Genomic DNA, 18862 nt, shown 5'->3' with positions numbered 1-18862 from the left:
TTATGGTAAATATGGACTAGCTAATTGTTCATTTGTGTGGGAATGCAAAGGGGATTTTGAAAAAGCACAAAGACTGTACACTACCCAGCTTGGAAGCCTCTTACAGCTACAACCACTAGGCAATGTGCTACGTTGTGGGAGTAGGTATACTGGTCACCAGGACAGAATTCAGAACAGGCCTGCAAAGAACGTAGTCAGTTTTTTCTTTTTAAAAATTAAAAAAGTATTTTTATTAATTTACCTCATTTTACTGTTAACTGTGTTCAATATTCCAGTTTACTAGTCCTTTCACTGGCTCAGTCTATTTTTTTAAAAAGTGAATTATTCATTTTACTTGATTTATCATTCTTAATTTGCTATAGGGCATGTGTACTCACCAGAGAGACACAGAAAGAGAGGGGGGGGGTGGAGAGAGAAAGTGAAAAAGCAAGCTGCCAGGTCCAGGACCCAAACCATGGTCAGCCACATGGGAGTTTAGCACCTCAACCACCATACCACCACTGGCCTCGGTCAATTGATTTTCAAAAAAAGGGGCAAGCTACTTAAAAAAGATAGTTGTTCTCAATAAACGGTGTTGGAATAAATGGATATGCCTATGGACAAACTTCAATCCCAATCCTTACCTCATACCACACATGAAAACTAATGCAAAGTGGATCACAGACCTAACTGTAAAACCTAAAACTTTAAACAGCTAGTAGGATAAAGGGTAAATACTCCTGACCTGGTGGCGTCAGGCAAAGATTTCTTAGCGGGTATCAGAGGGTACTACACATAAAGGAAAACAAATCATAAATTGGATCTCATCTCCTCCCACCAGACCCCTCCCCGTGACGTGTCAACAGAGGCTGAGTACAGGACCCAGGACCAGGGCTTCTATTCCCTTCAGGCAGAAAAAATGCCACCCCCCCATCCCGAGCCAATGGTGTCAAAGAAAGACAGCTAAAGAAGATTTAAATATGACCCAGAATCTCATAATGCATTCCTAAAATGACTTGATTTTGATAGAAAAAACAACTTGTTTACCAAAGGAAGATCTTAACTAGAAAAAAAAAAAAGTAATTCAACAGATGTTAACATCAAGATGACAGAGACGTAAGAATTACCTGACAAATATTTTAAAGCAGTTTCAATGAGCAATTTCAAACACACTTGAAACACGCAAAAGCAGAAAATCTCAGCAAAAGAATTAACTGGAAGTTTTAGAAGCAAACAACACAATAAACGAAATCAAACACTCAACAGTGAACAGGAAGAGGAGAAGAAATAATCAGTGAATGACAGGAGAGAGCAAAAGAGATGACCCAATCTGAGCACCACATAGAAATGAGCCCGAGAGAAGTCCCGGGGCCTGTGGGACTCACACCTGCATGCCATCAGAGCCTGGAAAAAATGGAGAAAGAGGCAGTAAAAGCACTCTGAGAACTACGTCTGGAAAACATCCCCAAGTCTGGCAAAGGAGATAAACATACAGATTCTGGAAGCTGAGCAAACACTAAACAGGATAGGTCAAAATAAATCAACTCTAAGGTGCATCAGATTTCTGAAAACTAAAGAAAAAAATCCTTCAAATCAGAGACAACAGCCTACCTGGGTTGATGTGAGGGTCAATTCTAAGAACAGCAGATTGTCATAAGTCACAGAGGCCACAAGAAAGTGGCACAATGTTTTTTAGGAGCTGAAAGAAAAGAACTGTCGGGACCAGCAGTTGGCGTAATGGCTATGTTGCTGGACTCCCATGTAGTCGACTGCAGTTCGAGTCCCGAACCTGGTGGCTTAAACTCATGCTGGGCGCGTGTGCGCGCGTGCCCAAGATCCCAAGAGGAGAATGGAGGAGAAGGGATTGTGGCATGGCCATGCCCCCTGAGGGGTAATTTCTCACTTTCTGTCTCTCTTTCTGGCGAGCACACAACATGCCCTATAGCAAAAACCTCTCCAAAAAAGAAAAGGAAGAAAAGAACTGTCAATCCCAAAACTTTCAACCTAACAAAACATCCTTCAAGAATTTAGGACTAAGATATTCTCAAACAAACGAAGGCCAATAGGATTTGTGGCCAACTTACCTACCCAAATGGTCACCTTCTGGCAAATGAAAGGCTAGAAAAGTTTTCTAAACGCAAAGATGTTGGCTCAACATCTCTCATCCTAAGGGAAATGCAAATCAAAGTCACAATAAGGTATCACCCAACCCCAGTCAGAATGGCTATGAGCAAAAAAACAAAGACCAACAAGAGCTGGAGAGGTCATAGTGCGTGAAAAGGGCACCCCTTGCGCTGTTGGCGGGAACGTGAAAGTACAGCCAAGGTGGGAAGCAGCATGGAGGGGCCTCACACCTACAAACAGGACCACCACACGACCCGGGACCCCACTGCTGGGCATCCACCAGTGGACGGGCACCCGCTCACGCAGAAAGACACCAGCATGGCTGATTACTGCAGCACATTTCGCAGCGCTAGGACTTCAACCTAAGTGACCAACAGACGACTGGATTAAAGAATGCGGCACACGGGACTGAGAGGTGGTGCAATGGCTACATCGCTGGATTCCCACAAGGCCGACTGGAGGAGAAGGGATTGTGGCATGGCCATCCCCCGGGGTGGGTGATATCTTGCTTTCTGTCTCTCTGGTGAGTGCATGCACCATACAGCAAAAATCTTTCTAAAAAAAAAAAAAAAAGGCACTTATACATAATGGAATACTACTCAGCCAGAAAAACGGCAAGATTCTGTCATTCAATAAAATGTGAACAAATTCAGAAATTTAATGCTAAGTAAAATAAGCCAGACTATGAAAGACAAACACTGCATGTCCCACTCAAGATACACCAAAGGTCTCCACTCCATTGCAGAAACTGAAAGATCTTAAGACACAGATGTGGAGAGGTGTGGGGCTAGCAGGTAGCATAGAGATCAAGGAGCCAAACTCCCATGTGGATTCAACCACAGTTTGAGTCCTGGACCCGGCAGCTTGAAACTCATTCCAGGTGTGTGTACATGTGGGCATGCCAAAATCCAAAGAGGAGAATGGAGAAGGGATTGTGGTGTGGCCATCCCCCCGGGGGGTGATTTTTTGCTTTCTATCTCTCTGTCTCTATCTCTTCGGTGAGCACACATGCCCTATAGCAAAAGTCTCTCAAAAAAAAGAAGTGGAGAGGTAGACAATGGTGTTTATGGCAGCTGGATCTCACATGGCTGACAGTGCAGTTCGAGTCCTGGACTCAGCAGCTTAAAAAACACGTTGGGCATTGTGTGTGCATGCCCAAGATCCTGAGAGAAGGGACTGCAGAGTGGCCACCCCCGCTGGGAGGTGACTTCTCACTCCCCATACCCTGCCTCTCTCTAGTGAGTCCAAGGTATGAGGGTTAAAGTAAAACTTAAAACACTGATATGATCTGAAATGTATGTAGAAGAAACAGTTAAGATAACTATAGTATAAATGTAAAGGGATATAAAGGAAGGTGAGGCTTCTATATCTGAATTAACGGGCGCGTGTGTGTGTGTGCCCAAGATCCCGAGAGGAGAGTGGAGGAGAAGGGATTGCAGCGTGACCATCCCCCCTGGGGGGTGATTTCTTGCTTTCTGTCTCTATGTCTCTCTCTGGCTGGCTGGCGAGCGCACGCACCCTATAGTGAAAAAAAAAAACTCTCAAAAAAAGAAAAAGAAATTGTGATGAATTAATAAAATGATCACAGTAGTAAATAGACCGTGATAAGTGATGTATATGTAATATCCTGAGCAACCACTACACTATCTATGCAAATACATGCCCCCAAAACCACCACAGACAAAACGAAACTCTGAGAAATGTTTAAGAAGCCGTCAGAAATACAAAAAAAAAGGAAACAGGAAAAACAAAAACAAAAACAACAGAAAACAAAAAAATGGCAGATGTAAGTTTTAACAGCTCAATGATGAAATGAACTGGTCTCCATACGCCCATGAAAAGAACAGACAGCATGGATTAGAAACCAGGACCTAAACCCAACTTCATGTTGTCTACGAGAGACGCACTTCCAGTGTAATACAGGGAGGTTAAACATAACAGGATGAAATACTCCCTATCCCGTAAACCATCCGAGGAGAGCACAACGGCCATATTAATATGAAATAATGAAGAAAGTCAACAGAGACAAAGATGGACAATGTACCAACACGATAAAAGGTCGACCTGCATCCTAAGCGTGTATATGTACTAACAGAGCTGTGAACACCTGAAGGCAGAGCTCAGAGACGGAAAGGAGATGGGCAAGCCCACAGTTAGGGCGTCAGCACACCCTCCAGAGCCGACAGAACTATGCAGGAGGTCAGCAAGGAGACACAGGGACCCCGACGCCGCGACCCGCTGGACCCGATCAGGCACAGGGACCCCGACGCCGCGGCCCACCGGACCTGATCAGACACCGCAGTGACAGCGCACGCACGTTCGCTGAGAGTACCCTAAGGGCTTACGTGAGGGGTGTTCGGAAAGTTCGTGGGAAATGTGTGTTATGAAAAAAAAGTATGTATTCATTTTTTACACAAGTCCCTTGATATATCAAGGTACCCTAACCCATAAAGCAAATCTCAGTAACTTTAAAAAACTGCGTTTATGGGGACCAGCAGATGGCATAATGGTTACGTTGCTGGACTCCCATGTAGTACACTGTGGTTCAAGTCCTGGACCCAGCGGCCTGAAACTCATGCCAGGCGTGTGTGGGTTGTGCCTAAAATCCCAAGGAGAATGGAAGAGAAGATATTGTGGTGTGGTCATCCCTTCTGGAGGGTGATTTTTCACTTTCTGTCTCTTTGTCTCTCTGGTGAGCACACATGCTCTAGAGCAAAAATCTCTCTAAAAAAATTTACAAAACTGCATGCAAAACAGGCTCTCAAATCATAATAGAAGCAAACTAGAAAGTAGCACCAGAAGGATAACAGGAAAAATTTCAAACTCTTAGAAACTAAATAATATACTTTTCAATGGAAATAAATTACATAAAAGAAGTGAAAATTAAAACACAATGTATCAAAGTCTGTAGGGCAAGATTAGGCAGAAGAAAAGACTTAAGTCAATAATCTAAGCTCCTGCTTGAAGAACCTAGAAAAAGAGCAGTCCACAGAGCAGTGGGGCTGACGGTGCAGCAGGAGAATGTAATGCTCAGACTCAAGAAGGTTCCAGGCTGGCACCCGGAGACCTGAGCATGGCGGGCTCGTGCACGCCCATGACCAGGGCTGGCTGGGGCCGGAGTGGACCGGGGCACCGAGACCTGGTGGGGTGTGCATGCGTGCAGGCTTTCCCTCGCTCATGAAGAAATCGAAGGGAAGGAAGGGAGGGTAGAAGGAGGAGAAAGGGAAGAGAGAAAGAGACAGAGAATAAAATAAACAGCACAAGCAGAGAAATTAAGAATGAGCAGAAGTCAATGAAACTGAAAACAGCAAAGCAAAAACAATAAAGACAAGTCAAGGAAACAAAGAGCTGGTTCTTTGAGACAAGCCTAATGGGCGAAAAAAGAGAAGACAGAAACTGCCAGGATTAGAAATGACAGATACCACTGCGCACCCTGCAGACGCAGGAGAGACTCACAAGGGGCGCTATGAACACACTAGAACACAGCAAAGAGAACGTGGACATCAAAATGGTTGATAAAGATACAATACCACTCGCCTTGCTCAGAAAAGGACTTAGGTGTAAATCTAATGAGACCAATCTCAGCAAATACGGGTTAGCAATGAAGATCAAGTGAGCCGTGTAAACTGAGGCGACATGCGAACCGTTAACCACACGGCAGGGCACAGCTGTGCCTTCCTCACCTAACAACAGGGCTCCTGTCTGCCTGCCCAGCTGAGTCTTCCAGAAAGACACTCCACAATGTCCCTCAGCACAGTCTCCTAGGCCGCCCTAAGTGAACTTATGGAGAAGCTTTAAGTAAGTTAAGCTGTACTGACTACAATTACAACAGACTGTAATCTCTCCAAGAATTACACACGAGCAAGGTGTGACGTGAAAGAGTTTACCTGTTCTGAGCAGAAGTTAATATCCTACTAATACAACTGACCTAACAAAGAATGCTAACCCCGATGTCTAAATTAAGTCACCTGTCATGTAAAATAGTGGCTAATGTGAGGATTCATACTTCCAAAATATTCATTTTTTGCCTTTTAATAAGCATTTAATAATACCAAGCTTGTTTTCTAATTAAGGTTTATATAATTCAGGCAGGCATTTAACCCTAAAAAGGAGAAATTAACTTACATGTTGTTTTTAGCTTAATAGTCACTAAATGTAAAATATATGATATAGATAAGTACCAACACAAAAGTTAGATATTCTAAGTGGTTGTTGTCTTTACAATGTGCTATCCTCATTATAAATTTCACTAATTACATAATTAAAAAAATTTTAAGTGCCTAATAAATAGGTAGTTTAGCAATAAAAATACATGTAACGTCAAACACTGGCTGCCATGATCAATGTGGGGCATATATTAAAGCACTCATGCACGCAAATAAGGACAAAATACTCCATTGCGGATTAACCTTTAGTACATTAATTATATCACTACAGTTATTTTTATTTTTTTTTTTAGATTTTCACCACAGGGCAAGTGTGCTCACCAGAGAGAGACAAAGAGGACAGAGAGGGAAAGTGAGAAGTCACCCTCTCCCCGGGGGATGGCCATACCGCAATCCCTTCTCCATTCTCCTGTCAGAATTTTGTGTACACACATATTCCTGGTGTTTCTTTTCCTTTCTTTCTTTCTTTTTTTTTTGGAGAGGTTTTTTGCTACAGGGCGCGTGCACTCGCCAGACAGAGAGAGACAGAGAGACAGAAAGCGAGAAATCACCCCCCAGGGGGGATGGTCACGCCCCAATCCCTTCTCCTCTCGGGATCTTGGGCACGCACACACACGTGCCCGGCGTGAGTTCTAAGCCACCGGGTCTGGGACGTGAACCACGGTTGACTACGTGGGAGTCCAGCGACATAGCCATTACACTAACTGCTGGTTCCCTCTTTCTTCTTCTTTTTTTTTTTTTAAAGAGGTTTTTGCCATAGGGTGTATGCGTTCGCCAGAGAGAGACAGAAAGCAAGAAATTGCCCCCCAGGGGGGATGGCCAAGCCGCAATCCCTTTTCCTCCATTCTCCTCTTGGGATCTTGGGCATGCACACACACGCGCCCAGCGTGAGTTTAAGCCACCGAGTCTGGGACTCGAACCACGGTCGACTACGTGGGAGTCCAGTGACACGGCCATTACACTAACTGCTGGTCCCTGTGCCTGGTGTTTCTAAACCACCGGGTCCAGGACTCCAACAGTGGATTAAGCCACGTGGGAGCTAGTGCCATCATGCTACCTGCTGGCCCCGGTCATCTGAGTTATTTGAAGGTGTATGTACCATTAAGAACAACAGGCTACCAACATGGTAATTTAAAAACAGGTTCTGGTTCCGAAGACCATGGAGACAAAGTAAGTAAGATTCCTGGCTTGGCCTCAGTGGAGCAGCTGAGAGGGCGCTGCAGTGGCTGAGTCCACATGGGGGTCCCGGCTCACCTCCAGCCCAAGTATGCAGGCCAGGTGTGCATTCACACTTGTGGTCCTTCCTACCTGGGAGGTGGGGTAGAGATGAACTGTAGGGTGGCAAGATCCTGTCCTACAAACAAACCCCCAAATCTCCCTCTTTCTCTCTCTTGCTCCCTTCCCCTGATCTTCAGGTGTACATTCTCAAAAAAACAAAACAAAACAAAAAAACAAAAAAAAAAAGAGTTCTTACTATAGAATTAAATAATCCTTGTTAAAAGAGTGACTATCTTCTTCAATCCACAGTGAAGCAAACTGCAAAGCCAGAACTTGAACTCGGGTTTCCTGAGTCCTGATTCCACATTTTGATCTTTAAGTAGACTCAGAAAGTTCATTTGTAGGGCTGCTAGATCAGGCAGGTTTCATAAGCGATGACCCCAAAGCATATTAAAATTGTAACTGCTCGGGACCAGCAGATGGCATAATGGTTACGTCACTAGACTCTCACATGGCTGACCATGATTTGAGTCCCAGACATGGAGGCTTTTGAAATTCATACCGGGAACGTGCGCGTGGAGGCCCAAAATCCTGAGAGGAGAATGGAGGAGAAGGGATTAATGCATGGTCATTTCCCAGGGGGTGATTTCTCACTCTCTCTCTGGTGAGCAAATGCTCCCTATAGCAAAAACTCTCTCCAAAAAAGAAAAAGTAATGTAACCACTGAGAAGAAATCATAAAAATAATAATAGCACAGAGGTTTTGATGTCTTCTTCCAGTAGTATACATGATCCACCATAATTTTTGAATGCATACAGCAATTTTGTAAGTTATCAGAAATGATTTAGTAAACATAAGAGGCTTTTTTTCACTAGATTTTCTTCATAAATACAGAAAGACTGATAGATATGAGTAAATAAGGTACCAGCAAACAGTTACAGCTTAATCTTCCAATTCACTTTAAAGTAACATTGGAACTGGCTCTCTTCTGGTAATCTTCACCTCAGTGAAAATTTCTAAGAGACACATTTTTCAAAAAATAATTTATTCAACTCAAAAATCTCACCGGGGAGAGCCAAAGCTAAATATGTCTACGTGAGCGCACACATACAGTTCGGTAACTACTCCTCCTCCGACCTGACAGGAGAAGATTTTAACTATACAGCCACATTTGTAAAATCAAAGAATTAAACAGGTATCAAGATAACTTGATCGGGACCAGCAGTTAGTGTAAATGGCTATGTCGCTGGACTCCCATGCAGTCAACCATGGTAGGAGTCCCGGACCCGGTGGCTTAAACTCACGTTGGGCACGTGAGTGTGCGTGCCCAAGATCCTGAGGGGAGAAAGGAGGAAAAGGGATTGCAGCGTGGTCATCCCCCCGGGGGGTGATTTCTCACTTTCTGTCTCTCTCTTTCTGGCAAGTGCACGCACCCTATAGCAAAAATCTCTCCAAAAAAACCAAAAACAAAACAAAAACAAAAAAAAGATACCTTGATCAAGATTTCTTAAGAAGTATGGTATTAAACACAAATAGAATACATAGTAAGTAGCTGCCCACTGACAGCTTTATCATATAATGTATTATATTTTAGATTACATTTTTTCTGGGCTGCCCCCATGGACTGCTGGTTAAGGGATCCAAATCCCCCACGGCCAGCTGACTGTTCTGAATCTCAGACAGGCTGTGTGTGTGTGCACTTGCCCCAAACCCTGGTGGGCTGCAGAAGTGGAGACGTGACTGAGGCATGGCCATGCCTTACTGCAGGGTGCTTTCTCCTTCTCCCTGTCTCTCTGTATCTTTCTGGAGAGCACATGTGCCCTCTGGCAAATTAAAAACAAAGAAACAACCAAACAATTGTCTAACTTTGGACCAACCCCACAGTGCAGTGGTTAAGTACTATGCACAGAAAGTCAGATCCCACAGGGCTGACTGCAGTTCAAATCCTAGCCTTGGCAGCTGGAAAATCATGCTGGCTGTAGTATGCACGTGTGCTCTAAAAGCCTGATGAGGTGGAGAAATGAAGGAAAAGGGATTCTGGCATGACCATGCCCCACAAGGGGGTGCTTCCTCTCTGACTTTGATCTATTAAAACAAAAACTTTTTTGAAATTAAAAAATGCATTGAAAATACTTATTAATACCTATCTAATGATTGCAGTAAGCTATACAGCCCCAGCAAGATGCTACTTTATAGTATGTTCACTTTACTCACTGAGGTTTATGCTTAAAGTCAGTGATACATATGCCCTGTAGCATTTAAAAAATATTTTTTAAAAATGATCTAACTTATATGCTATCTTCATAATACCCACCGATTAAAAAGGAAAAAAAAAAATCAATGTAAAGATGAAAAGACTGCACTGAAGACCCTCTGCCCAGACTGTGCCCTCCTGTTCCCGTCTAGCCAGGAGCCAGGATACGCCCATCAGCTGCCCTCTGTATGTGAGTCACAAGCACCTCATTCAGGGATCTTGACCACTGAAGACCCTCTGCCCAGACTTCACCCTCCTGCTCCCCAGTCTAGCCCAGAACCAGGAAAAAATATAATCCAGCAGATGAACAGAAACCACTGCAGAGGCTCAAGAAATATGAGAAACCAAGAAAATACCTCTCCTCTAATGGAAAAGAACAATTCCTCTTCCTCCACAAAGTATACAAAGGAACTGATGGAAATGTCAGATAAAGAATTTAGAACATTCATAATGGCGAAGCTAACAGAGATGGAAGAGAAGAGACAATGAACTGCTGAAGAGAAAGGAGAAATGAGACACTGAGTTCCAGGAGGTGAGGAAGTTCTTACACGATCTAAAAGAGGAGATACATGTCATTTAAAAAAAAAAAAATCAAACAGAACTGTTAGAGATGAAGGCTGTAATACAGGAAATAAAAACTTCTGTTGAAAGTATCAAAAGCAGACTGGACCATGCAGAAGGTTGAATCTCAGTTGTAGACAATAGAAGCTCTGACCTAGAAAAATTCACCAAAACAACTGTGAAAATAACCCCCCAAAGTGAGAATAACATACAAGTAATACCAGACACCATTAAACACCCAAACATCTGGATTATCGGTATCCTAGGTGAAGAAACTAATAAGGATCTTGAAAATATATTCCATGAAATCCTGGAAGAAAACTTCCCAAACCTAAAGATGCACTCAAATATTTAGACCCAAGAAATACAAAGGAGCCCACACAGAATCGACCCAAGAAGATCTCCCATGAAGCACATCATAGCTGGATTGACCAAAACCACAAAGACAAGATACTAAAACTGGCAAGCGAGAAACGTCAGGTTACTTTCAAAGGACATCCCATAAGGCTAACATTGGACCTCTCATTGGAAACAATGCAAGCAAGGAAAGAATGAGAAAATATATTCAAAGTGTTAAGTGAAAAACAATTTCAACCCAGAATACTATATCCAGCGAGATATGGGGAAAAAAAGACAAAAACATTCTCAGATAAACCAAACCTGAAAGAATTCACCAACACCAGACCAGCTCTGAAGGGAGTGCTATACCAGGAAAACTAAAGTCGGACACACGGAAATAGAGTACGAGAAACAGCCTAGAGAGTGGCCTGCCTAATGGTAGGGACAAGTCTGGAGTCGAAATTTAACTTCCAGAGTTTATTTAAGAATTTCTGTCTTCTCTTGAACTGCTGACAGGTTCATCTACGTACTATGTGAACTGAATCCTAACCTTTTTTCCTGGCTTTCAGTTCTAAGCAATTTTATCTTAACAACTTTTGATTTTGATCTATTAAAACAAAAACTTTTTTGAAATTAAAAAATGCATTGAAAATACTTATTAATACCTATTTAATGACTGAAGTAAGCTATATAGCCCCAGAAAGATGCTACTTTATAGTATGTTCATTTTACTCACTGAGGTTTATGCTTAAAGTCAGACATGCATTCTTAAAAATGTATATATCAGCTATGTTTGACATTAAGAGTCTTGAATTAATTCAATCTTCAGTGATTCAGTAAAATGTGAAAAAAAATGCCATGGAAAACAACTGTATATACCAGAGACAGTGGGGAAGAAGGGGGGGGCTGGCAGAGGGTGAGAGGTAGGTAACCAAGGGGGGAGGGAAAGCAAAATATATAAGAAACAAGAAATAGAAAATTCTTTGTTGATGATAACATGTATGGTAATATCCTTGATTGAGCCAATATACAATGTAAACTGGATGGAAAAATCTCATTTTGTATACTGTATTGATGTATAGTGAAATACCATAAATAAAAAAAAATTTTAAATAAATAAAAATAATAAATAATTCTTTAAAAAAGAAAAACGAGAGATAAATTTGGCAGACCTTGGTGTCTAAAGGGGCTCAGATGAGGAAACAATAAAACTATCCAGGGTAACTTTCAAGTTTCTTATTCTTGTGACTGAATAATGGTGACAATGTCATCTTGTGATCTAAGACAAAGTAAAGAAATTGGAGCAAACGTGTAAGAAAAATAATGGTGAAAAATACAAGAAAGCCAGGAGAGAACACGTTTTGGTGTGCTACCCAGCTTACTGGAAAGACGAACTGCTTCTGTGGACCTGATTACCCTCATGAGGCATCTGAAGTGGACACTTGTGACCCTTGAACTCACCACAGGGACACAGGAGGTGGCCGTGGAATCCGTGCAGTAGAGCAGTGAGTGCTACAGCTTCTTTACTCCGGCTACAATTTAATCCTGCAATCTTAGGTCTGTTCCCCTTTCTCTAGTCTGTGAATGGTACTATACATGGTAGTGAACACAATAATGGACTAGTATATACAAAAAAAAGACTAGCAGATTTATGAGGATTCTTGCAAGTTGTTACAGTGTTGGTATAGGTCATAAATTTCCCCAAATGCCACCTTAAAACACACACACAACAGGGCCAGCAGACAGCACAGCAGTTACGTCACTGGAATCCCACATGACTGACAGTGGTTCAAGTCCCAGACCTGGTGGCTTGGAACTCATGCCTGGTGTGTGTGCATGCCTGCCCAAGACCGCGGGAGGGGAGTGCAGGAGAAGGGATTGTGGTTTGGTCATTCTCCTGTGAGTGATTTATCACTTTCCCTCTCACTGTCTCTGTCTCTCTCCTGCAAGCACACGTGCCCTAAGGTTAAAAACCTTTACAAAAGAAAACACACACACATAGCAATGGGGAAAGTCAAACCAAACCCCATTTATAAGAACTACAAGAAAACCACATGACCAAGTTCCTCCACTAGCCCCACGTCTGCGTGAGTGGGAATGGGCTGCTTGTAGGCAGAGACCACATGAGCCAGTGCGTGTGCAGGAGGAGGCAGAGGGGCTACCAGCACCGAGTGCCAGGTGCCCAGTGCTCCTCACTCACAGCTGCGGCCGGGCAGCCCCTGAACTGGGAGTCTGCACCCGCCACTGGTGGTGAGGACGAGAGGCCTACTAGAAGGTCCAGGAGCAACACGAGCAGGTGATGACTCTTAAAACTAGCCGGAAACGTTTCTTCAGGTAAAAACTTCACATTAAGAAAAAAAAAAAAAAAAAGGAAGAAAATCCAAATAGCAGAGTGACAGTATTGTTGACTGAGCCACCAAACTGCTTACCCTCTGCAAGATGACAGGAAAACCTCATCTTAGAACTACTCTGAACTGGGGGTGGCAGGTGGTGTGGTGATTAAAGGTGTTGGACTCCCACATGGCTGACTGCTACCGGAGTCCCAGACCTGGTGGCTTGTTTTCTCACTTTCCCTTTCTTTCTCTGTCTCTTTCTGATCAAATTTAAAAAATAATAATAACAACAAATGAAGTTAAATAAATACATAGTTCTTATTAAAAAAAAAAAAAGAACTATTATGGACTGGAATTGTTGCCATCTCTAGCTGTCTTGACTCAGTAGGGGAGACGTGTGCGGTTGGTTTGCTGTTGTGTTGTTTACCAACTTAACCCGGGCTTTCATACTCTCTGTTGGTGGCCTGGGGAATACCATCCCCTACCTCTCTATGGATGAGAGCACAGATGTCTAACGGACACAGTGTAGGGCAGGAGTTAAGGTGTTAGCTTACATACTGGTGCGGCTGACTTGGAGAATACATCTTAGATCCAGGGCCAAAACAGATTTTCTATCCTCCCCGCATATCTAACTTCGGGAGTGAGGAGTCTGCACTGACTGGGGGTTCTGCTCTTGAAGGGATGTGAGGCAGACGACAGACAGAGCTACATGTTCACAGGCACTGCTGACACACTGAGTCTGCCTGGTAGAGAAATACGGAACAGATGACAAACTGTCACAGGAATCACCCATACTGGAGACGAGCCTCCGTGAGTTTCTAGAGAGCTGATGTTCCTATTCTAAGGGCTCACAGGATCCCTGGAAGAGGAAAAAGATGGTTCCTGAATGACGAGAAAGAGAGTTCTAATTACATCAGTAGTGGGAGGAGTTTACAGACGGGAAGGAAGTAAGAACTCCATGACCTGGCACAAAAGCCACACCATGAATTTCTGTTGAACGAATATAGTCACGCCAATAAACTCAAGAAAGGTTGCAGACATTCCTCTTTGCATTTTCTTCTCGTAAGTTTTTATATTTCTTCAGCCTATCCTCTTTGAGGAAAAGAATCCACTGTGTGTTTTTAAGATGTCACAGAAGTGACTGCTCAACTGCATGGAGACTAAGAGACTGCATTCATTCCTGGTTTAGGGGAACTCAGTGATGAGGTGAACACGACAGGGGGAACCTCACTGAGTCAGGGAAAGGAAATGAAAACTAGTTAGAAAAAGTGAATTCAGAAGGAAGTGAATACAGCTATCGTGACAAATGAAAACGTAGAAATATACTTTTATTGGGACCAGCAGTTAGCGTAATGGCTATGTCACTGAACTCCCATGTAGTTGACTGTGGTTCGAGTCCCAGACCCGGTGGCTTAAATTCATGCTGGGCGTGTGTGCATGCATGTCTAAGATCCCGAGAGGAAAATGGAGGAGTAGGGATTACGACGTAGCTATCCCCCTGGGGGGTGATTTCTCGCTTTCTATCTCTCTCTGTCTTTCTGGAGAGCACACGCGCCCTATAGCAAAAATCTCTCCAAAAAAAAAAAAAAAGAAATATACTTTTATTAAGAAGGAAAGGGCAACTAAGGAGAAGTTAGTGGCAGTAACTTGCTAATTAATACTGTTTTAATTCACTATATTTTGATATGTGAGGTGAGCTAAAAAGTGTTTAGTGATATGATTTTGAAAATAACTTTTAGAGAACAAGAAGAAATAAAGAAAGATGAAAAAAATTCAAGATAAGGCAACAAATACAGAAGCAAAGAACACCCAACGTGTATGTAACAGGAGTCTCCACAAAAGAACTCTGTCTCTCTCTGTGTCTCTGGTGAGTGCATATGCCCTATAGCAAAAATGTCTGTAAAAATAAACAAACAAAAACCCAAAGCAAGAAGACAGAACACTAAAAACTGTAATCAATAACATTTAACCGATTTTTGTTTAAGCTTGCCATTCATGTATGTAGGAAAATCAACTCGGAATGCTCAACATTCAGACACAGTCCAGTAAATTGCTGCGCTTAGAAAAAAAGCCCTTCGTATATACAGAAAAGATGACCATGTGATTATAACGAAAGTATTTATTACTGAAGTAATATATTTAAGAAACTCGAGGAAAGAAAACGTGAGCCAAACGTGTCATATGCAGTCAGTGACCTCTGGGTAGAAAGACAGAAAATGACCTGCCGCCACTGGGCAAACACTGAGGAGATGGGCACTGCTCCCTCACTCCCTCTTAAGGAAGCTACTAGAGAGGCAGCTTGGGACACACAGAACTGACGGGTAAGACATGACGCGCAGGCAGGTGGTCACTATCAGGTATCCATCTAAGGGCAGAGCTAGTGAGTACGGTCCACAACTCTGCTATCGCTGCCATGGTGAAATCTGGCTGTGACAGGATTAAGAGGGTGAAAACGTGATCCAACTACTGGACCGGGAGCGGGGCCTCTGATCGGGACACACCTGCCATCACAACCCTTGCCCTCTCGTCACCAGGCGGCGCTCTGTGCTGGCTCTGGATGCTGCACAGTCCCACCAGCAAGAAGGCCCTCCCCGGATGTGGCCCTTGGAACTCCGAACTGTGAGGTGAATAAACCGTTATTCCTTTAACTCACTTGGTTTCAAGTATTCAGTTATTAAGCAACAACAACAACAACAAAACAGATGAAACAAAGCTCTACAGGGAAATTTTTAAAATTTGGCCAGAAATTATGGTTTTCTTAACCTAAAAGAGCAACACAGAATCTTTTGGTAGAAGTTTTAAATTATATAAGCCTACCTGACTCAAAAACAAACAAACAAACAAACAAAAAACATTATAAAGCAGTTTACAAAGGCATACCAAGTAAAATGTATGTACATGTAAAACCCCCACACTCCCTGCTCTCTCACTAGGTTTTGCCATCTCTTGCCTTATTCTAGAAACCAGTTCTAGGGTTCAACCTCATCTGTTTTCACCTGCCTTCCACCCCGGCCACAGAGGAATTCAGAAATACCTACACTCTTTAAGAAAGAAGCCTGAGGTTCCCAAATGATTCCGCAAGAACTCCTTTCTATAAAGACCCTTGATAAGTCACCCCTTTGTCAAAAGAACATAATCTATCTAGTCTATCATTTCTGACCATGGCACCAAAAAGACATCCACACTGGAGGCCTAGATAGAAAACAAATATCCCCATGCACTACTTTCCGATTTGACCATTCTCTTCCCTAAGGTTCTAGTCTCTAAAACGACTCCTTTACACTGTACTCAGTCCATTTAATCACTGCTAAAACATGAATTTAGTCTAGTACCTATTACAGTTCTTTTGTAACCATACCAACCAAACCTTTCTTTCAACAAACCAAATCTCAACCTTTTTCTTCTCCCATAGTTTTCTTTAGTGATTTACTGTGGGGACACGTTTAAGAAAAAGTCTGAGGTGTGGGGACATGTGCTGAGCAAACAGCATATGCTCTTTTGGGGTTTGGCAGAACCCTGTAACTTGTCTTTCCCTGACCTTGGCTGCAGACAGAGCAAGGGTGGAAATTACTAGGGGCGTTCCAACAGACACATCTGATGGACTTCAAGAAACATCTTGACCCCAATTAGTAAAGTCCAATCCCTGCCCTGCATCTGAAAGGTTCTTTAGACTTCTCTGGGTGTGGTGGTGCACTCCTTATGGAGAAGTTCTTTAGCTCCTTCCCCACACCTAACAGCTAGTTCTCTGCATTAGAAAGGAAGATGAGATTTACTCTAGATGGGATTACCACCAAGGGATACACCTTGCCTTGGGTGTGACTAATCCCTTATAGATTTGTTAACGGCTTCTTATTGTCTGTAACCTGGCAACTAATCCATGAAGTGTCATGAAACATACATGTGTGATGTCTCCTTGTACTATAAATAAAGACGTCCAGTTCATCTGGGCGGCACAAGTTGCTTGGGCTACCTAGGCTCAGGCTGCCTGTGTCCATTTCTACTCTATCCCTTTGTCTTGTTCTTTCCAATTCCCAGGTCCTGGCAAGATGGAGGGCATTCTCTTTCTCGTCCTCTTTCTCTTCCTCAGCAGCAGCCCTCTGATGGTGATTCAGCCAGACCCAAGCCCTGGGGCAGACGCCGACAATTTACCCCCTTATGTTGGGTCGCCAGAAGTCCTGACACATCCTGCCTTTTCTGATGACCCACTCGATCCCTGTGACTGAGTTCTGGAGCTCTGGGGAAGCTCACGTGTCCTGATAGGGGAAAGAGCTTCCCTCACGGCGAGTATTCGCTCCCTCCCATTCCTTCTGAGGCTCCTACTCGCTCTCATCTCCCATCGCTGCTGGCCTAGCCAGTCCCGCTGTGTCTCTCACTTCTACTCCCTTCTAGCTGCCCATCCACCCAAACGCTAGAAACCAGGGCTGGATAGCTTTGGTGTCCAACCTTCGTGTTAGTTTTTCAACACTCGTCCTTAAAGAAGCTACCATTCCAGAAACTCCCCGAACACATCAGTTAAGCACAGCAACTTGTGACTGGACATTAACTAGCTTCTAATGTGAAAGTGTTCCCACTTCATCCTACAAATAGATAGACCTAAAAGTTGAAGTCTGAGGAAAATCATTAACATATAGAATGTCTGACATCTGGTTCATTTTAAAACACTTATTAGCTCAGCTGGCATGAAGTGAAAACAATGACCTCTGGTTTTAGGATGGGACGAAAAGTGACAAATTCTTTACATATCGGTACTCCTCTGAGAATAGCAACCCAATACATACCTTTGTAGAAATATGTTTCTTCTGGATTTATCCAAGTAACAGAGACTGGATCCACACTATTTTATTATTAAAAAAAAAAACTGAAACGTTCCTAACAGACATCACTGATTCCGTATGCCAAAAGGCGTAAGATTTAGCTAGACCATTTGCTAAAATTTTAAACTTAGTAAGAGGCTGTAGTTACCTCTTTTTGTAGATGAAGTTTGAAGCAACTGTTTGGCTTTGAGGGAAGTACGAGGCAAATTTTTCAGCCTTTGCGAAGCTGTTGAAAAATAAGGAACTGTGACATTTGCCTGGAAGAACAAGGTAAAGGCTGTAGCTTCTGTAAAGTTGAATATTTTAATACACACTTGAAAGTTGATCAAGGAACGGAAACTATAAAGTGCAAATGCGTTAGGACCCTGGAAGCAGAGGAATTGTAAAGTGACACTTAGTGCACTGAGATGCAAAGGAAGGGGACGGGAATCCGAGTGCACAGTGCGTACTTTCAGAAAGAGCTTCTCACGGGTGAAAACAGCTCCATATGTCAGCTGGTCAGAGTACCGAAAACACAAACCACCAGCGAACATGCACGGGTGCAAAGAATACAAAGGTAAAAGTGATGGACACGAGCCCACAGGACAGAATACATAAAGCAGCACTTAATGCAAAAAAGCAGATTTTGGCAAAGCAGTTACTGTTAGATGAAAACTGCCCTAGTACGAAACAATAATCCCCATACTCAAAAAGGAGAAGAAAACTCAGAACCAGGCAGTCCTCTGAAGTCGCAGTGGAGTGGCGGCAGTGTGTCTGATGCCATCTTGCTGCAGGATATACTAACCTGTGCCTCAAGCTTCGGTAGCACGGTAACTGGGCCGTGCATGCGTGGACAAGGGCATGGCCATGTGGGCATACTGGTGTGGGCTGAGCTGCTTGGAAGTTGGAGCATCTGCCTTTAAAGTGGTGGATGAGGAACGCTCAGCCCCTTCCAGACAATCTACCACCCTCACTGAGCTGGCAAATGAGAACTGCGTGGGGCGGTGGGGCAGTCCGAGCTAACGGGGCTCCTCCCCCTCCTCACAGTAACTGGAGCTCCAGCGGACTGGCGGGGGTGGGGTGGGGGGTGGGGGG

General features: G+C 43.4%; 1 protein-coding gene across 1 annotated transcript in view; it reads right to left on the bottom strand.

Annotated features, from left to right (window-relative positions):
* SLAIN2 (SLAIN family member 2) overlaps positions 1-18862 on the bottom strand; it is a gene marked incomplete at its 5' end in the record, with an annotated part of 63983 nt that overhangs the window by 11953 nt on the left and 33168 nt on the right. The window contains 1 exon segment of the mRNA XM_014591951.2: positions 17937-18014. Coding sequence (XP_014447437.1) covers positions 17937-18014 — 78 coding nt within the window.

Source organism: Tupaia chinensis, unplaced genomic scaffold (genome assembly GCF_000334495.1).
Source record: "Tupaia chinensis unplaced genomic scaffold, TupChi_1.0 Scaffold000054_1, whole genome shotgun sequence".
NCBI lineage: Eukaryota > Metazoa > Chordata > Mammalia > Scandentia > Tupaiidae > Tupaia > Tupaia belangeri.
The sequence above is the reverse complement of the archived record's forward strand: the minus strand, read 5'-3'. Positions and strand labels throughout refer to the sequence as shown.